Source organism: Podarcis vaucheri, assembly GCF_965113315.1.
Source record: "Podarcis vaucheri genome assembly, chromosome: 1".
NCBI lineage: Eukaryota > Metazoa > Chordata > Lepidosauria > Squamata > Lacertidae > Podarcis > Podarcis vaucheri.
In genome coordinates, this window is record NC_138759.1 from 98479390 (window position 1) to 98498238 (window position 18849).

At 41.5% G+C, this 18849-nt stretch overlaps 1 protein-coding gene across 3 annotated transcripts in view; it reads left to right on the forward strand.

Moving 5' to 3' along the window:
• Positions 1 to 728: 728 nt before the first annotated feature.
• Positions 729 to 18849, forward strand: part of GPR39 (G protein-coupled receptor 39) — a gene marked incomplete at its 3' end in the record, with an annotated part of 128006 nt that continues 109885 nt past the window's right edge. The window contains exons 1-2 of one of the 3 annotated variants that reach the window (XM_082199092.1): positions 729 to 1153; positions 1436 to 2311. In XM_082199092.1, the coding sequence (XP_082055218.1) occupies positions 1444 to 2311 (868 nt within the window). In that variant the 5' untranslated portion in view covers positions 729 to 1153; positions 1436 to 1443. Of the gene's footprint in view, positions 1254 to 1435; positions 2312 to 18849 lie in introns of all 3 variants that reach the window. The other 2 variants (XM_082199093.1, XM_082199091.1) reach the window with 2 other exon arrangements.

The window sequence follows — 18849 nt, forward strand, 5'->3', positions numbered from 1 at the left end:
ATCACATTCAGCACACATTTAAAGCATGACCCACTCCAAAGAATCATGAGAACTGTAGCTTCCCCCTCATAGAGTTACACTTCCCAGAATCCTTATCAAACTACAGTTCCCAGGATTATTGGGCTTCAAAGGTGCACTGAAAGTGCTTTAAATTTAACTTACCTGGGGGTAGGTCCCATTGAACTAAGTGGTACGTAGTTCTGAGCAGACATGTCTAGAATTGCACTGAGAGTATAAAATAATGGATTTTGGAAATTATTAGCCCAATTTATTAAATATGACTTCTGTTTAGAGAAGGCTCTTGACTTGCCTTGTAATTTGGGTTTAAAAGTTTTTGGGAGTAGGTGAGAGTTTCATAAGCTAGACCCCTATACGTCTTTTTTTTGGGGGGGGGGGTTGCATGCTGTCTGTTGCAGGAAGCTTTTTGTACTTTTAGGCACATATGTATTCTAGAGCCCTGTGTTCTAAAGCAGCAATGGGATCAACCATCACAGCCTGGCAGAGTTCCTATTTTTCTTCTAGTCCCATGTTCATATGGCATTTGAAGCAATAATCGTTTCTTTTTCCTCTGCTCCTTGGTGACGTGAAAACCTGTACAGTAATCTCCCATGTAGAAAAGACGAGGAAACGGAAAGCTGCAAAAACTTCCACCCACGTGAAGTGCTGTAAACAGAGGACATTGAGAAAGAGGGCAAAATCAAACACCCTAGCAGCCACGCCCTGCCTTTATTTAATTTATTTATTTTCCTTGTCTGGCTTCACTTCACAGTTGTTAAGAAGGAGTAGAGATCAGATTTCAGGGAGGGCAGAGGAAGCTAACTGGCTGGAACCAGGCTTGCCTTGTCCCTTTTTTTTGGCCACCTTATCTTTTCAGTCACTAACCACATCCTACCCGGCAGTTCAGCTAGAAGTTAATGTTTGACGGAAGTGGTTGCCTGTCGGCCAGAGGGAACTCTCGTCACTCAGAAGCTGGCGGGGCAAGGAACAGGGAGTGCCTGGAGAAAATCCGAAGGGCTTAGCCTTCCTTCCATCAAGGAGAATTGAGTGCACCCTGAAGCGTGTGAGGAGGAATTAGGTACAGGACAGAAACAATACTTAGAAGAAAGAAGCATTTCCTTCGTGGTTCTTCTTCTTCTTTTTAAAGCGAATAATGGTTTGTCTCATCTCTTTCCTGGATTGACTAATCCACTAATGTGACTGGTGTGAGGTGCTCATTCAGGAAAAAAAAAGTTGTGTTGCCTGTTTGGGTGTAGGTGAGTCATTGCTATTACTTCACAGCTTCTTACCTGTGTGAAATAAGCTTCCTAGAATGCAGTAGGCCTTGGCCTGTGAGTAAACTTGTAAGCTTTGTTAGGAAGGATGTTTGGATCAGTGACATGTTTTGACCCACCTTTTGTCTCTCTTTCCTCCATTGTGTGTGTGTGTGTGTGATTAGCTCTGCTCATGGAGACAGGAAACAGCCAGCAGGATTGTTGGGATATAATTGATGAAACCCACATTAAAGAATTTGAAGTGGATCAATGGATCAAGATCACCCTAGCCCTTATCTACGTCGTCATCTTTGTGGCAGGCATTGTGGGCAACAGTGTCACCATCCGGACAACCAAACTGCTGCAGAAGAAGGGCTACTTGCAGAAAGAGGTCACAGACCACATGGTGAGCCTCGCATGCTCAGACCTGCTGGTCCTCTTGCTGGGGATGCCTGTGGAGTTCTTCAGTATGATCTGGACCCCTTTCTCCACCCCTCAAGGCAACCTCGCCTGCAAGCTCTACTGCTTCCTTTTTGAGGCGTGCAGCTATGCTACGGTGCTGCATGTGGCCACTCTCAGCTTTGAAAGGTACATTGCCATCTGCCACCCTTTCAAGTTTAAAGCTGCTTCTGGGCCTTGCAAAGTGAGGATCCTCATTGCCTTTGTCTGGATTACATCTGTCCTTGTGGCCTTACCTCTTCTCTTTGCGATGGGCACAGAGTACCCATTGGAAGCCATCCAGGGCCACCGAGGATTGGTTCCCTGCAGCAAACCCAAACCCCGGCACCACATGCCTGACTTTATGCTAAATGTCACCATATGCACCAGCTTGTCGTCTCGATGGAAGGCCTTCCAGTCTGGTATCTTCACTGCTTTTATTGTGTATATTGTGGTGTTGGTATCTGTGGCTTTTATGTGCCGGAATATGATGAAAGCCCTGATGATCCACAAACAAGGGACCTTAGCCGTGAGAGGGGAGAGAGAAAGCCAAAACCAGTACCTAAGGAAAAACGAGAATCCCGATGGCAGGAGTTCCAGGAAACAGACTATCCTCTTCCTAGGTAAGACCCTGTGCATGTACATGTGTGTGTGTTGGTAATGACTCTGCAGCTACAAAAGGAAAGACAAATGGCAGGGTGGGATTGATTCAGGATGAAATGATGGGAAAATGAGGTGGGTTTCATCTCCCTTTTAGTGTTTCACCATTCCCTATTCATTATGGAAATAATTCTGCTCAGCACAAAGCAAATGGCATAAATTGCATGGAACCTGTGCGGTGGTGATATTAAAGTAAGCATTAGTGCCTTCAGAATGTGCATTTGAGAGGAATGGTTTTCATTTCAGCTGCATTTCCCTTTTCTTTATGCACAGAACCAAGTAACTCAGCTTTTCAACAGGCTTCTCTACCCATCCTGTCCCACTTTCCCATCATCACTTAAAGAAAGCACTTTTGATTTAAATATTTCAATTTTAAAGCTAAATGCTTATCTTGTGTAGTGTTATAATTTTTGTCTCGTTTGAATTAAGCGAGGGATCCTAAAATTCAATTTGCTTTTACTAGTCATGCTGCTTGATAACATCTTATCCCTTCCCCATTTTTAGATAAATGAAACTAGTTTTTTATATTTTTTGTAGGCAAAGTGGGGGAGATGTATGGAATGGGGTTCAAGGAAAGGAAGCTTTTTACATGTTGATCTTGCTGGAAACAATGAGGAGCCCTTTGCAAATCACAGCCTTAAGCTGCAATCATAAATCCTTTACCTGGCGAAAGTCCCACTAGCATCACTAAGAATTATTTCTGAACAAATAGGTTCAGGACTGGAGTGCTGATTAAAAGACTTTGTTTGTTTTTAAACTGTTCCAAAAAAACCCCCAAACAAACAAGCAGAAACAAATAATGAGCCTTGCAAGCTCCAAATGCTACTCCAAATGTGTGCATTCAGAAAGCTTAAACCTGAGATTTGGGTTGTTGCCAGGGCCACTATCATTTACTATAGCCCTGCTCATGTGCTTTAACAGAATCCCTGGTAGCTGAAACTGTCCTGCTGGCAAAGATTAGAGTCTGGCTCATGATGACACCCAGCCCGCCTGATCCCACTCCACCCTCTGGGCTGGCATGGAGGTGGCAGTTGTGGAGAATTAGTAGCCTTTCCTTGGGAACTATGATTCCTGCCTATTTTGCCTTTTTACAAGACTGTTAGCCTGAGTCAGTCACATGCCTGGCAGCAGCCATGCATATTCTCAAGGAGGTTGTCACTAAATGTGAAGACAGTGGCATGCCATAAGAAACCTTCAGATGCCGAAGTTGCCATTAAAGGTATGAGAGCAGGGGCTCTTAAAAAGTTGCAAACCTTTCTTTCAACTTATTTGTTTTTGCTAATCCTTGATCACTTTAAGCCAGCCAGATACGGTAGTTGTCTTTCTTGGAATTTCCCCTCCCTGCACCTAGAGCTTATTAAAAGACCAATAACTTGGGAATTATGTTTGATTCTGATCTCTCTTGCCACATTTTTCAGACTAAATCTAATCAAGTTGTCATCTCACCATCTTGAGAATCTTTCCAGGCTGTGATCCATGTAGCCTCAGCATCTTGTTGAGAGCTCTTAGATGTGATTTTCATCATGTTCTGCTTGAATTGCTGCAGTTCCTCGTTTTCACTGGCCTGCTTTGTACGGTGCTAGCGCTACAATAAACGAATCAGCTAACATACCAAACCAGAGTGCACAACCAAACCAGAGGAGATTTTAAAATTGTTTTTCTAGAGGTCCACTACATTTGGGGGGAGGGGTAAAGGGTGTGATAAAGGGGGCACAAATTACATAGATTACATAGATTAATAACTGCATCCTCTGCTTTTTTTTAGCTCCTTGCGCTTTTGCTATGATCTGTGAAAACCCCTGCTCGTTTCTTGTCTATAGAATGAATTTTCCAACCAAAAATCCCAGATGCAGTAAATGTCAGTGCTGGCTCTATTTAAAAAATAGATTGTATTGGAGAGGCCCTGATAAGTTTTGAACTGTAGCAAGGGCTAGTAATCTACCATCAGTTTGGGAGAAGTGTGCAGTCAACAGAGGTATGCTCAGACGAAAAAGAAGCCAGGTGTGTGTGAGAGAGAAAAAATATGGGATGAGAGAGTGGCGAATATATAATCAAGGTTGCTTTATTGTGGCCTTTTGTTTTATTTAGTAAGTATATTTATTTCTAGTCCATATTCATGGTTGTGCAAAGACGATAGGATTTATGATGGAAATATGTGCTACACCAAACAGGCTGGTTCAGGTCCAGTGACTGATGAAAAATGCCATACTACTTGTTGCCGTTTTCATTATTAAAGCTAAGAAGAAGAATGCACTCCACATATATTATATTAGTAAGCCTTGTGAGGAAGGTCAGTATTGTTGTCTTCATAGGTAAGATCTGCATTGGGAGAGAAACAACTTAAGAAATAAAGGCTTGCCTAAAGTGCATCTAAGGGACACAGGTGGCACTCTGGGTTAAACCACAGAACCTAGGGCTTGCTGATCAGAAGGTCGACAGTTCGAATCCCCGCAACAGGGTGAGCTCCCGTTGCTCAGTCCCAGCTCCTGCCAACCTAGCAGTTCGAAAGCATGTGCAAGTAGATAAATAGGTACCGCTCCGGCTGGAAGGTAAACGGCTTTTCCATGCGGTTTAGTCATGCTGGCCACATGACCCGGAAGCTGTACGCCGGCTGCCTCGGCCAGTAAAGCAAGATTAGCGCCGCAACCCCAGAGTTGGTCACGACTGGACCTAATGGTCAGGGGTCCCTTTACCTTTAAAGTGCATCTGGTCAGTTCTTGGTGGCTGGCATGATGTGAACAACAGAAGACTTGATGGCTGAGTTTCTAAGCCATAATGCTATACTCACACTGGCTTAGTTTTTCTTACTTGCAGCACCTTTACACATGATTCCAGTTTAGTACTACAAAGTTAAACCAGGCCTGGGAAGAAGGGCCATTTCAAAAACCCAAGTGTGATTTCATTGTGGTTTTTGGTTCAACACTTAGCTCTTTTTATGTGCTATCTGGTTGTTGTTGTTTTTCACATTGACCTTTTCTAGTGTTTCCATATACTATTAGGATGCTGTGTACTTGGATGAGTCATACGATTTGCTTTCACACCTGGGTTGGTTTGTCTGTTCTTTTGGTGAGCAACATCACTGTGACTAGATGTGCTACAGCCTTTGAACATTATTTTGTCGCCTTCCCAGGTGATGGTACCACAATGCACTTCATGGGACTTGAACAACTGGAAGTTAATCTGTGGGTTGCTACAATGGGCCATATTCTAGGAACTGTTACCTTCCTGTCTGTCAGGCCATGCTCTTTTCCCTGCCTGCATTTTCACAGACATTCAGAAATATCCACATACTTTAACAGGACAGAGCATAGGGACTTCAGTTTTGTCTCTCTTATCTTCCATAGTATAAAGGAGGGGTGGGGAGACAGCAAATCCAGATTGATTGGAAAATCTCTGGGTGATTTGTGATCGATTGCAAAAGATTTTTGACTCTCAATTGTTTATCAATAGCAGCAATGAAATAATGCCCCTCTCCCACAGATTATATACTTTTGAAGTAGAAAAAAGAAGCTTAGGAAAACCTAAGTGGATTTTTGTGTGAAGGAACTCTGCGCTACATTCAGTTCTGATGCTGAAAACAGTTCTGGGCTTAGAATTCTTTAATTCTAAGCACATGTATTTTGCATCTGGTTGATCTCAGGGTTCTAGTAAACCCTGGCCAGGGTAAGGTTGCATTACCACGCCTACCATGTGGTTGTGATGAAAAAGCATACTTCTCCGCCATTGATGCATCTACAAGTGGTGAATGGGCTTTGTCATCTGTGCAAGAGAGCATTGCTCTGCCACCCTTGGCTGTAACAAATTTGCAAAGCACTTAGAGGGGGGGAAATGGTCTTGGATCCAAACAGAGTTGGATGCCACATTTAGAGCAAGTCTACTGGCAGCATACAGAGCATTGTCTGTTCCATCTGTATTGGATTAATTTTGATTATTGTGACCAAAGGATGTGGACACGCTGCTTAAAGGAGTGCATCTGGCCACCTGCTCCCTCGATCGCCACCCATTTTGACTTGAACAGGATGTGCCTGAACTAGAACTAGTTCCTTTTTAAAGTGAACTTTCCAAGGATTGAGTCTACCCACCACTGGCATACAGAACATAAGACTTTTTTGAAAGATTCTAATATCAGAAAATACAATAATGTAATTTTGTCAAAAGTCAGGAATGACCCCCTTTTCTGTAAGATGAAGACAGGGCTTCAAATTTCTTCAGTATGAAGACCCTGTTATCTGTTGCTATCCTCATATGCTACAGCACTATTAGCATGTGTGATCTTTCCTTGGACCTATCAATACACCGAGTTCTCAAGGTATATTTGTTTTTCTTTGTTTGAAAAACTGTTGTTCAAAGAAGAAAAAGAAAGCCATTCTGTAACTTCTAGTGATAATTTTGTCTGCAAGCAGATTTGCATTAATGCCTACAAGTGTCTATTGAGGAAGGGGGGGGGGGAGAAGGGTGTTTAGTGTCCTCCTCCCTGACTTCTGTGCTGTATTTCAAATTACTCTCTTAATATGAGTCTCACTAATTAACTTTGGTTAGAAAATAAATTAATGAACAGAAGACAGAAACCATGGCCTGCATCCATGAGAATAATACATTTTGAAGTGGTGGCTTTCATAAGAATTGTGCTTTAGGGTGCTTTTAACCCAGGCAGAATGAACAGATATATTGTTTACAAATTGCTGAATTTAAACATTGTGATGTAGCAGGCCTGTTTGAATTTCATTTAACAGATGGGTCAAATTAAAACAAATATTTGCTCATTCCAAATGTATTTCACATTTAATGTGAAATGTAAATGACAACACGGAGCAAGATGTGTTGAAGAGTCTAGCAGCAATAAAAGCAATTTAGAGTCTCTCTCCTCTAGTTGTTAAAAGTGATAACTTCTATAAAGCAGAAATTAAATTCATAAATCTAGTACTCAAGAAGGAAGAGTGTAAGTTGAAAAACAAGTGGTTTTAGTGCTATGCTTTGGTGCAATGTTTGAAAAATAATGAAAACAAATTGAAAACATTTTAGTATGTGTGTGCGTGCGCTCATGCACGCATATGTGAGGAAATGTTTTCTATATGATATTTAGAATCTGCCCAAGAACAAGAACATAAAAATGGCAGGCAAGGGTATAAATAAGCTTGGTGAAAAAATTCTAAAGTGGATATTGTAATTTATGGGAGAAACTTGTAAGGCTAAAATTTGGTGTAGTCTCTCCTACAACATTTCCCCCATAATTTCTACAGTTTTGCAGTACCCTTTTCTCATTAAATTAGTGGTCTCAAACTGAGACAGGCTTACTGTGGGAGGAGAGAGTCTTACAGCAAAGCCATAGGCACACTTCATTTAAAAGCAGTTAAAACGTAGTATTCTGGCCGAACAAAATGGCTGTTAGGCATGGAAGGGACACAGTTTACACATAACACTAAATCATTGTTATACTAGCCATGATTTACACATTATTTGCCCCATAGATAATCAAATAAAACAAATCCTAGTTTGTTTCTCTGAAGTTTGGTATGTATTACATCTCCTTTTATCTTGTGCATTGGTAGTTTCGTTAGCATGGTTAAACTATGGTTAAAGAAAGGTGCTGAGTTCACACACAACACCAAGCCATAGTTAAATCAAAGCAAGGTTTGTAAGCCAAACAACAAACCATGGCTTCAGATCATGTTTTTTGGGAGGGCAGTAAACAAACTATAGCTGCCCATCAGGATTCACATATAACACTAGGACATGGTTTAGAAAACCATAATGTATTAAACCATGATTTAATGTTCTGTGAGAACCTGCCAGTGAACATATGGAAGATTCTGGCCACAAGAGGTCTTCCTGTTCATTGTATTGCTGGTTTTAGGCAGAGTTTGAGGACCACTATACATGTTTCATTAAAACCTGGAGTGTATCTGTAGTGCTGGGGAGGAGAGAGTGCTAATGCTTTTGTTTCCTTCACTCCATTTCCCCATCTTAAATCTGAAGAAAGAGCTGTTATCGGGGTATGGGGGTGGGCTCAGGAAGGCAGAGTAAATATAGAGGGATTTTAAAAGGTTGAGAAACAATTGAAGCTAATAAGTGATTATGAGAGAAATAAGCCTTTTTACTGCACAAAGAAGTGAGCTGAATTATTCTCCCCTTGACATCTAGCTATGTATGACATCCCTGGAGTAAGTGACTGACATATGCCCTTGCCTTGGGCATGTTAGTGTTATGTGCACATAATCTTAGGATATATCAGCACCATCATATTTTACATGATTTGTGCTGGTAAATATTGTATAAGGTTTGCACAGTCCTGTCCATATATGTCACTGTGGGCCTCTCAGCTCTGGACCTTTGACACAGATAGTGGTATTTCATGAAGTCAGTGCAAATCTTACTATGATGGTCATTAGCACAAGCAGTGTTTTATTCTGATGCTTGCTCAGGAAATATGTCTTTAAATATGACAGTGAACCTAACCATTTGCAAGGAATTTCCAAACCTGAGTGCTGAAATGGGTAGCTAGGGGAACTGCTTCTGAGGATTATTCTGTGCAGTGGACAGGCTGCTGTCAATGACAGGGGCATGGTGCAACTTTTGGCTTCAAAGGAGGTGGAAAGAAGGGGGAAAATTGCAGTGGGGCTTGAAAGAAGGCAAGCAAAGACATTGAAAGAGGAGGAGAGAAGCCGATTATTACCTTCTGTTTGAACATTGGAGGAGTGATGGTCTAATGTTCAAACAAGTCAAGCACAAGCTCAGGGAAGAAGAGAAAAAGAGAGAGTGAGACTCAGAAGGGGATGGAAGCATCCAGGACCTCAAGCGTGAGAAGGGAGAGATTCAGGGGAGAAGGGAATCCTGGGGAGGGAAACCATGAACTTTCCTTCCATGCTGACTTGAAGGATAACAAGAAATAGGGATGGTATGTCATCAGCATATTGTTAGCACCTTACTCCAGATCCTCTGCTGACGTCTTCCAGTGGGTTCATAGGAATATTAAACACCACAGGGATGTTTAACAGAAACTTGTAGTAGTTGCACTGCCCATACTCCGTTGGTCATCTGGCCTCAGAAGTGGCTGACAGGGAGGGTGGGTGCTTACTTGGTGCTTATGCTGGTATTGAGTAAGTCAGCGAAGCGATGCTGCTGCTCCTCACCAGCCATTCCTGTCTGACCTACCTAATTGTCCAACGGTCCAAAGAAAACCAGGGAGCATCATGGGGTCATGAATGCTATCTGTCTCTCTTCATCTCACCATTCCATAGTGAAACCAGGGCCCCAACAGGATCCCCAGCCTTCTCACCCAGGACATGGGCCATTATAACTTAATTCAGCAAAGGTTCAGCAAGGGTTGGTTTGATTGGAACTAGATGGAAGTGGTGACAGCAGTCACGAAATTAAAAGATGCCTGCTTCTTGGGAGAAAAGCAATGACAAACCTAGACAGCATCTTAAAAAGCAGAGACATCACCTTGCCAACAAAGGTCCGTATAGTTAAAGCTATGGTTCTCCCAGTAGTGATGTATGGAAGTGAGAGCTGGACCATAAAGAAGGCTGATCGCTGAAGAATTGATGCTTTTAAAATATGGTGCTGGAGGAGACTCTTGAGAGTCCCATGGACTGCAAGAAGACCAAACCTATCCATTCTGAAGGAAATCAGCCCTGAGTGCTCACTGGAAGGACAGATCGTGAAGCTGAGGCTCTAATACTTCGGCCACCTCATGAGAAGAGAAGACTCCCTGGAAAAGACTCTGATGCTGGGAAAGATTGAGGGCACAAGGAGAAGGGGACAACAGAGGATGAGATGGTTGGACAGTGTTCTCGAAGCTACCAGCATGGGTTCGACCAAACTGCGGGAGGCAGTGGAAGACAGAAGTGCCTGGCGTCCATGGGGTCACGAAGAGTCGGACACGACTAAACGAATAAACAACAACAAGATGGAAGTGGAGTGTTTACATGCTAGCTGACTAGTGGAAAGGGATTACCTCCTTGTCCATGTCAATAGAGTAGGAGACTATTAAATTTGACCTGTGCAAACTAAATCCTTACTTGCTTGCCTATCCAGACCAAAATGGACTCTTTTGGAGCCAGGGTGCTAGGAAACGCATCAAATGGCAGTGGAATTTTGCTCTCCCAACCACTGCTCAAATGTCTGGCTAACTCCTTTCATTTCTGTCTTTGTCTGGTCTTCTCTCTCTCTTTTTGAGAATGTATTGATTAATTTCTTCTTAACTTACAAACCCCCAAAACCTTTCAGCATTTCATGTAGCTGCTGCCTCACAGAAACAGTTTTCAAGAACCCAGATTTCTTAAAAGCACCGACACCTGTGTGAAGTCAGAAGTTTTCCGCAGAAAGACATTGTATATAAACATTTAGTGTGGTTATAAACCAAACTCTTGACCCCATCCACAATAAGAGAAAGTGCTGTAAATTTTGCAATGTGGAAAGCACACTGTACATGCTATGACCAAAGAAGTGCATTGGGAAACCAAAAGTTAAAATTGCTACAGAGGTGGATGCTGCTTAGATCTAAATTTTCTTTAGTAAGGCTGCTTTTAAGTACACCAACAAAAGAAGGTTTGGCATTGTTGATTGCTTTAACAAAATACTGAAATATGTAACTTATTTGTGAAGGAGCAATAAGGTGTTTCACATGTGGGCCTGAAGCTAGCAAGAGGGATAAAAAACATCAGGTTAAGTATCACAGATGACAGGTTTTGGTTCTTCATACTGGTGCATGTACTACTTTTCGGCAGTAAACCACATACTGTACAGTGATTGCCACAGTGTGGTTGTATGGGAGAAGGGAAGGAATGCCAGATGGGGAACTGAAAAGAGTCTTCGTTGAACAAAGTGCATGCTGAAAGAGAGTGCTGTGGTATATTTTAGTCTATGGTAAATTCAGTTTTGTACTTGTGGCTTTCCTCTGTGTTTCTGAGGCCAGCAGAGTGTAAAGAGAAACTGTGTGTGCACTAAAGATATTTACCTGGAAGGAAGACTCACAGCTTTTGGTAAAACCAGTTTCCATTTTTTAATCATTATTACAGTGCAGGCTCGCAAACCATTATTCTAGTTGCCTGCTCCATTTGTTTGCCTCTTTCCCTCTGATTCCATGACAACTACTACTGCTCTATTGGACCAAATGGGACCTCCCCTGCAATACAGATGTGCCCCCCTCAATCCCCAGACCACAGCAGTGGGAAAAGGTTCAAAGTCTTCCCCAAGTCACAGTTACAGTCCAAATTGTAGGCTTGCCCTGAGTTGTCCATCCCTTTGCTCAGACTTCCACTGTGTGGTTGAGAAGGAGGAGAAAGTAGGGAAATGACCTTTTCCACCAGTAGGAGACACAGGATTTGGCAGCAGAAATGACCATGAAATCTCTCTTCTTCCATCCTGGCTTCATTCTTTGCTTTTGAGGCAGGAAGGTAGTAGCTGGTGTCCACCTGCTCTCTTTCTCATTCTCTCTTGCTACTCTGCTGTTTGAGTGGCAAAAGGCAAGGCTTTTCATAGTATAATTGCATAGCAAGGATTAAACACACATACAAAGCAGACAGTCATTCATTCATTTGCACAGACTTTAACAGGACTTTAGTAACATTTTCCTCTCCAAGGCTGAGAGCTGTTGTTTGTCGTTGCCATGAAACTCCCTCAGTAGTGCATACGTCTGCATTTTAAGGAAAACTTGTTTGAAAATACAAGACATTCACTCCAAACATAATAATTCCCCGGCTCCACAAGTAGTCATGGAACACAGTCTGATTCTATTCTAGTTCTTCAAAAAGAAGCCTGCAGAAAATTATTATTCAGGAAGTGTGTGCTAATTGTTTTGCAGCTGAGACTTTAACTTCACAGAATGGGCTACTTTTACATCTCAGTTGGGTTGAGACATTTGGTTTGGGCCTCAGATCATATCCCTCCTAGTGGTGCTGCAATAAAACTGCTAGCACATTTGCAAAGCTAAGTAGGGTCTGGTATGGTTTCAAATTGGACAGGGGACTGTGTGTTGAGACTAGATGATCCTGGGGGGTCCCTTCCAACTCTACAGTTCTGTGAGGCATAGAGAAGGGAATATATGTTGGTACTTGGCACAGAAGCTTATTTGTTGTGCCTGTGACTAAAGTTCTGTTCCACCTCGCGAAGTGAGCTTGGTGGCCTTCCATGAGCATGGTCATTACAGTTGTGGCCACTCAGTTCTGGAACATTCTTCCTTTATCCAAACATCACAGTCCATCTCTTTGACCTTCCGAAACTGAAGATGTCTCTTGGGTTAGCTTCTAATATGGGTTGATGCTGATGGCATTTAGTGATATTGTTCTGCTCCTTAACTCTGTATAAATTCTAGTAATAACTTTAGATTTTTACATTAGTAAACCATTTTAAGAGACCACGCTATAAATATTTCAAGTGAAATAAAAATAAGCAGATTTCTTTTTTAAGAAAAATAGTCTTTAAAAAGGTTTCTTCAATAAACAAGTTGTCTCTAGAGAACAAGGATGATAGGATTTGATTGTGAGTGCTTTAAAAATGGTTTATAGTGTTCTACAAAAATAATTTGACAGAATAGCGCTGAAAATGAAAACAACATTTTCCTGCCGTGGCAGCTGTTAAAATAGCAGTTGTGGTATGCGAATGTCTCAAGTGCTCTCTGTGAAAAATATGTTGGACTTCAACACAATGAACTATCCAGTTTTCAAAATTAAGCAGCCTTTAGTGGATTCTGCCCATACAGACACAAGGTGTGGTGAATAGGGGAAGTGTCTCCTCCCTATGAACAGGCAGCATGTTACCACATTAAGGGAGTTAACTAATGTTACGATGCACTTTTTAGAATTAGGCTATGTGTGCATTACTGCAGCTAGGTTGCTCTTTTTCTCAGTTCGGATCAAAGCTGGTTTGCGGGGAAGTGCATCAAACTGCAGTATTTCATAAGAAGCGACTGGATAGGTGCAGATTCTGGCTAATGTCGTGTGCATACTGCTTCCCAAAGCAGAGGTGGGGGTGCACCAGATGGGAATGTGTACACAGCCACTGAAAGCTACCACAATGTTATTTAAGCATTCCTCATGAGGTGGGTGGGTGTGTTAGTTGTATAAGCACAAGGGCCAGTAGATGGCACTGAGCAAGGAGGTCAGAGGTCGCAAATATGAAAATAGAGTTAGCTATGTTTTACCTGTCAACGAAGTGTCCTGGCTTTCTGCTAATCCTACGCTTATGTGCATGCAAACTGTACATGTGTAGACTCTTGTAAGGAAGTCTTGCACACAGCTGCCTTGTGAGGCAAGCCAGTAGTGCACACATCTCTCTTTTTACTAGGTTTCTGCCACAACTTCTCTTTTCCCTTGCAAGGAGGAGGGAAGGACAGATCTGCGAGCAAGCATCTGTCTGGGTGAGGTAGCTACCATATTTATTACGTTCTAGCTTGGGTGGTCTTGATAGACAGCCTGTCATCTGCCAATCAACTGAGTTTCATGTAGCCAGGAAGGCACTCATAACACCTTTTTGAGCCAGGAGATGAGACTGGAAAGGTGTTAATTAAAAAGGATATTGCTTGGGCTGTCCTTAGTAGACTTGACATATCAAAGGAGTTTTTAGATTGTGTACTGGAAAATAATGTAAAAAACGGGTAAAAGGATTAAAACTAAAATCGCCTGTATCATAAATTCTGTTATACAAGTCGATGGTGTGTCCACACCTGGAATACTGTTGCTTTATCTCAAAAAGGATATTGTAGAGCTGGAAAAGGACAACCAACATTATCAAAGGGTTGTTGCAATTCCTCTATGAGGAAATATTACAATATTTGGGGCTTTATAATTTTAGAAAATAGGCAATTAAGGGAGGGTCATGGTATATAGGTGTATAAAAATATTTGTGTACCCAGGTACTCTGAGCTCACCACCTATTGAGGCTGTGTTTGTGGAAGCTGAAAAGACCACAGTACAGTGTTTTCAGTTCAAATCAGGTCACAACTGTATTGTTTACAGATGAAAGTGAGTTTGACTTAGGCATTGGGTATCACCTGTATCAACCAGCCCACCTGCTAGAAAATTTTGCTGGGGGTCAGTCCTGCTTTGGGGCTGACTAAGACATACATCAAATGGGTGCAACCTCAACAGGATTGCCACCGTAGGAGATACTATGGCCCTCAGTCCCTGCCTGGACATATGGACTGAACCACTTCCCTTAGGGTCCCTTTCATGGGATACCCCGATTCATTGCAGGTGAAGACAAAGGCTTACAACCTTCCATCCTTGATTAAGGATTTTACCCAATGCCTTACCCACCAAAGTTGTGACAGTTGCTATAAGGTAGGCAAAACCCCCAGACAGAGCCAATTAGTCCAAAGGAGAAATTCCTCTCTGGCCCTGAATATGGCAGTCGAAAGTTCCACAACAAGTTTGTATGGAAGGCACCATCCCCTCTGGTGGGTGGGTTTAGCCATGCAATAAGGGTGAGAGATCCATAGGCTGACTTAGGTGCTGAGGCAAGGAGATGAGCCTTATTTAAGCCTATGGAGCAGATCTGAGTGAAGGCTCAGGAAGGAGTCCCAGGCAGCTCCACCCGCACTAGGTACTGCCTCCAGGCCCGCCTACAATTGGCCAGTTTACAGGAGGGCCTGAATTCAAATCCCCACATGCAGGTGGTAAAGGATGTGATGTTTCCTGCCAGCTATTGAGAACAGAAATTAGGCACCTAGTAATGGCGGTGGGGCAGCGTTGTGCTGCAGTGGCCATGTCACAAAATAGGTGAACAGACATAAGGTGTGGAGAAAAGAAAAACAGGCAGTTTATTGCCAGAAGTGATACTCCCTCACTGGAATAGCCCAAGCCAAAGTAGAAATGATCTGGATGAAATAAGTGAAAGGGGGGATGTTCCTCAATAATCCTTGCGCATCCACACTCTTTTCTCACCAGGGCTACAGGTGCTGGCTACTTGCTTAAAATGGTATTAAGTTGGAGGAGTCACCATATTTATGCATTCCCATGCCTGTGCCATTATGGGGTCTGTTGTATGAAAAGCTGGAATGATTTAGGGACTAGGAAGGGTTTCGATGTTTAGCCCATTCATTAGCAAGGAACACAAGCTAGGATACAGGAGCAAATATGGAAGAATTCTGGCAAACGCTGGGCCATTTCCGCGTGTAAAGAGGTGTTTATGACAGATTCCTAACTGAATAGCTCAGCACAGTATGCATTATGCCATGTATACTACATCTATGCTTTGGCAGTTAAGTTTGTGTTAACACTGACACATGAACTCAATCAGTGGTTTGGTATTTGCAGTCACAGCAAAAAAAGAAAAAAAGAAGGCACCTTAATTTGTTGCTTAAATAAAACTTTGCACTTCCTAAATATCTATTAATATTGCAGCAAGCTGCTTTGAAGGCATTTTGCAGGCCTGACCTATAAAATATATTGCTGTAAAGCATAATTAGCGACCCATGTTGGATCTTTTTTGCCTTCCTATATCTAAGACAAAAAAAGAGAGACCAAAGCCCAACACTCTAAAGCTGAACATCTAATTTTTGTACAATCAATCTACTGTTGGCAGATTAATGTGTAGCTCAAAATAAGGGTGTCGTGCGTAGAAAGAAATAGCCTTTCAAAAGATCACTGAGGAAATATATTTTCTGAGGCACCTGGCAAATGGATTTGCAGTAGGACAGATTACTTCAAGCACTCTGCTAAAAATATGTGCTTGACATCTATAGATGACTCGAGCACTGTAAAACTTGACAATGGTAGGACTTCTGTTACAGGAAAATTAGATGTTTCTTCGTAGGCTGAAAATTGTCTGTGTTTGGGTTGTTGTTGTTTTTCCCTCTTTTACAGAAAAAGATACAGCTTGAGGACAGAATGAAATTGAAAGAACAGCTTGATTGATTGGTTTTCAGAAAAAAATATAGCTTTAGTTCATGTACTTTAGTTGACTTCCTTGGAGTTCCTTGTTACACTCTATTGCGTTTCTTCTTAGGCTTCACTGGAGTTATCAGAGATGTAGATACTTGTGTCTTGGAATTATTTTCATCTGGATGTCCCATGCAATAGTAATCATGTGAGAGATTAATGGATAGGATGCTTGATAATGGACAATATTTCATCATGCGTATGAATCTCATGCCAGTCTAGGCAAATATTTATAATTGATTGGTAGGCGCATATGGGATGTGTTGCCATTTACATGAAAACTATTTGGCTGCCCTGAAGAATGCCTTGAAAAATGGGTCACAGTTAAAACGGTGCTTTATTTTTTAAAGTGAGAGGTGCCAGGATTTAAACTAGTGTAGAGGTCAGACCTTCTGATTGGGCAGCCCTGATCCCATGGGGCTTAGGACTCAAAAACCTGGCCAATGATGATGGGAGGCCCTTCTCAGTATTCCATCTGGCTGAGCTGCTGATGTCCTTTTCAGTAATGGCTTCCCATTTGTGGAATGCTTTAACCATTAAGGTCTGACTGTCATTTTTTGGTACCAGGCAAAGACTTACCATCTCTCTAGGGATTGTTAATTTTGCTGGTAGTGATATGTGCTGGCTAGTTACTTTAATGACTATGCTGTAATAGTAATAATTTATTATTACGGTCAAAGACCAGTTCAGGAAGCACAACTGAGACTGCTTTTACAAGAGTGAAAATAACATTTAAAACAATATACAATAATAGCTTATAGATTAAAATTAAAATAGTCGCATGAGCACAAAATGACCTAAGGTTAAACTAACATGCATATTGCCCTGGGACACCCAGGAGGACGGCTACTATGCTGTTTATGTAGTGTGGTGATTTTTTTTAAATGCACCACTGGTTTTTGTTTTTTTAAAAAATTAGTTCTCTCTTAATTTTGTTCTCCAGATTCACGGTAAGTTGCTATGAGACTGCAAACCCCACCACCACCAACCATCTTGAGCTGCACAATCAGCGGAGAAGACCCTGTAGCTAGTGCTGCCTCTGGTTGCTGTTAGGTTGATGTTTATCCTTGACAGGGCCTTCTTGGTGAAGGTTCCCTGTTTGTAGAATGTCCTCCCTTGTGAGGTGACTTTCAGGATAAATTTCAAAGTATTCCTGTTTTCATCTAGGCATTTTATGACTGAAATGTACCAGTCACGCCAACTGTGAAATTCGGAACTGTGAGGCGATGTGATCGCTTTTAAATATTTTTAGATGCTCTAAATATTTTCAAATGTTTCTAAACAGTGTTTAAATGGGCCACTATCTTAAATTGTATTATTTAGATGTTTGCTGTCTTCTGCTCCTTTGGGGGGAAAGTTGGTATAGGAATTTAACCACAACCACCTGAGAAGAATCAGGGGGTGGGTGGTTAAATTTAAAACTTTTAGTAGGTATGGCTAGAAAGATAGACATGATAGTGGCAATATTATTTATTTTATTTCATAACCTTTATATACCACTTGATTGGGAAAAACCTCAAAGCAGATTACAAAAGGATAAAACAAAAACAAAAAAATGGAAAGATTCACAACCATACCCTTAAACACACAAAAGTAAAAATACTTTCTAAGCATCTGGGTAGGCTTGTCTATAAACAAGAATGGTCTAGCATGCGTTGAAAAGAGTAAAGTGATATCAATGGGCAGGGAGTTCCTAAGCAGCCAAAATATCTAATGCAATTCTAGAGTCTGAGTGTGTTGTGTGTGATCAAGATTTCTGATTACAGGTTAAAGCATCAGAATTCTGCATGGAAGCCTTGCCCAGAAATAGCAGTGGCATAATAAACTGGGCTAAGTAAGGGTATGTGTACATCTATTTAGCCTGCATAATTTGTACAGCTCATGGAATCCGTTTTTGCTGGGTGCGGAATTTTAAACTTTTAGCATAAGCCTTCTGTTTAGAGCTGAAGGAGACCTGTTCCATAATCTTCTGACTGATTCATATTCTCATTAATGAGTAATTAATATTCTTAAGTGCAAGGGAACATCCTCAAGCTTATCTGACCTTGGGGATATGCTAATTTTATATTGCATATAAAGGGATTGCAGATAAAAATGCTACCTTTTCTGTAGTATTCGGCTATATAGATCAAATCTGGATCTTGTAAATACTTTTTAGGTTACCTCTGGGAAGATCTAGAAGGACATGCTGCAGCTATTGCAGAGTTTTACCCAGAACAACCTAGTTATGGCTTGAATATAAAGTGCAGTGTCGGAACAATCCTTTAGTAGAATATAATATTGTGGGGTTTCTTTTTAACTGCTGTAGCTACTGATTTAGACCTTTGGCAGAATACTGCTGTAGAGAAAAGGCAGTTGTTCTGACTTCCTCTTATGAACTTTGCCTCTAGGTAACAAGTGCATTAGAGAGTGAGCAGAGTTGCAGCGCCAAATTGCTAGGAACTCATAAGACACCGTATCTTCGTTCTATTAAATTTTGAAGAGCAACAATTATTGTTTTCTTGCAGACATCAGAGGCATTATCTTGACACAAAAGGTTTAATTTTGTGAGAAGTGGTATAATTGGAACTGGAAACAATGGAAGAATAGATAATGGATTTAATATTCATAGGTGAAAGCTT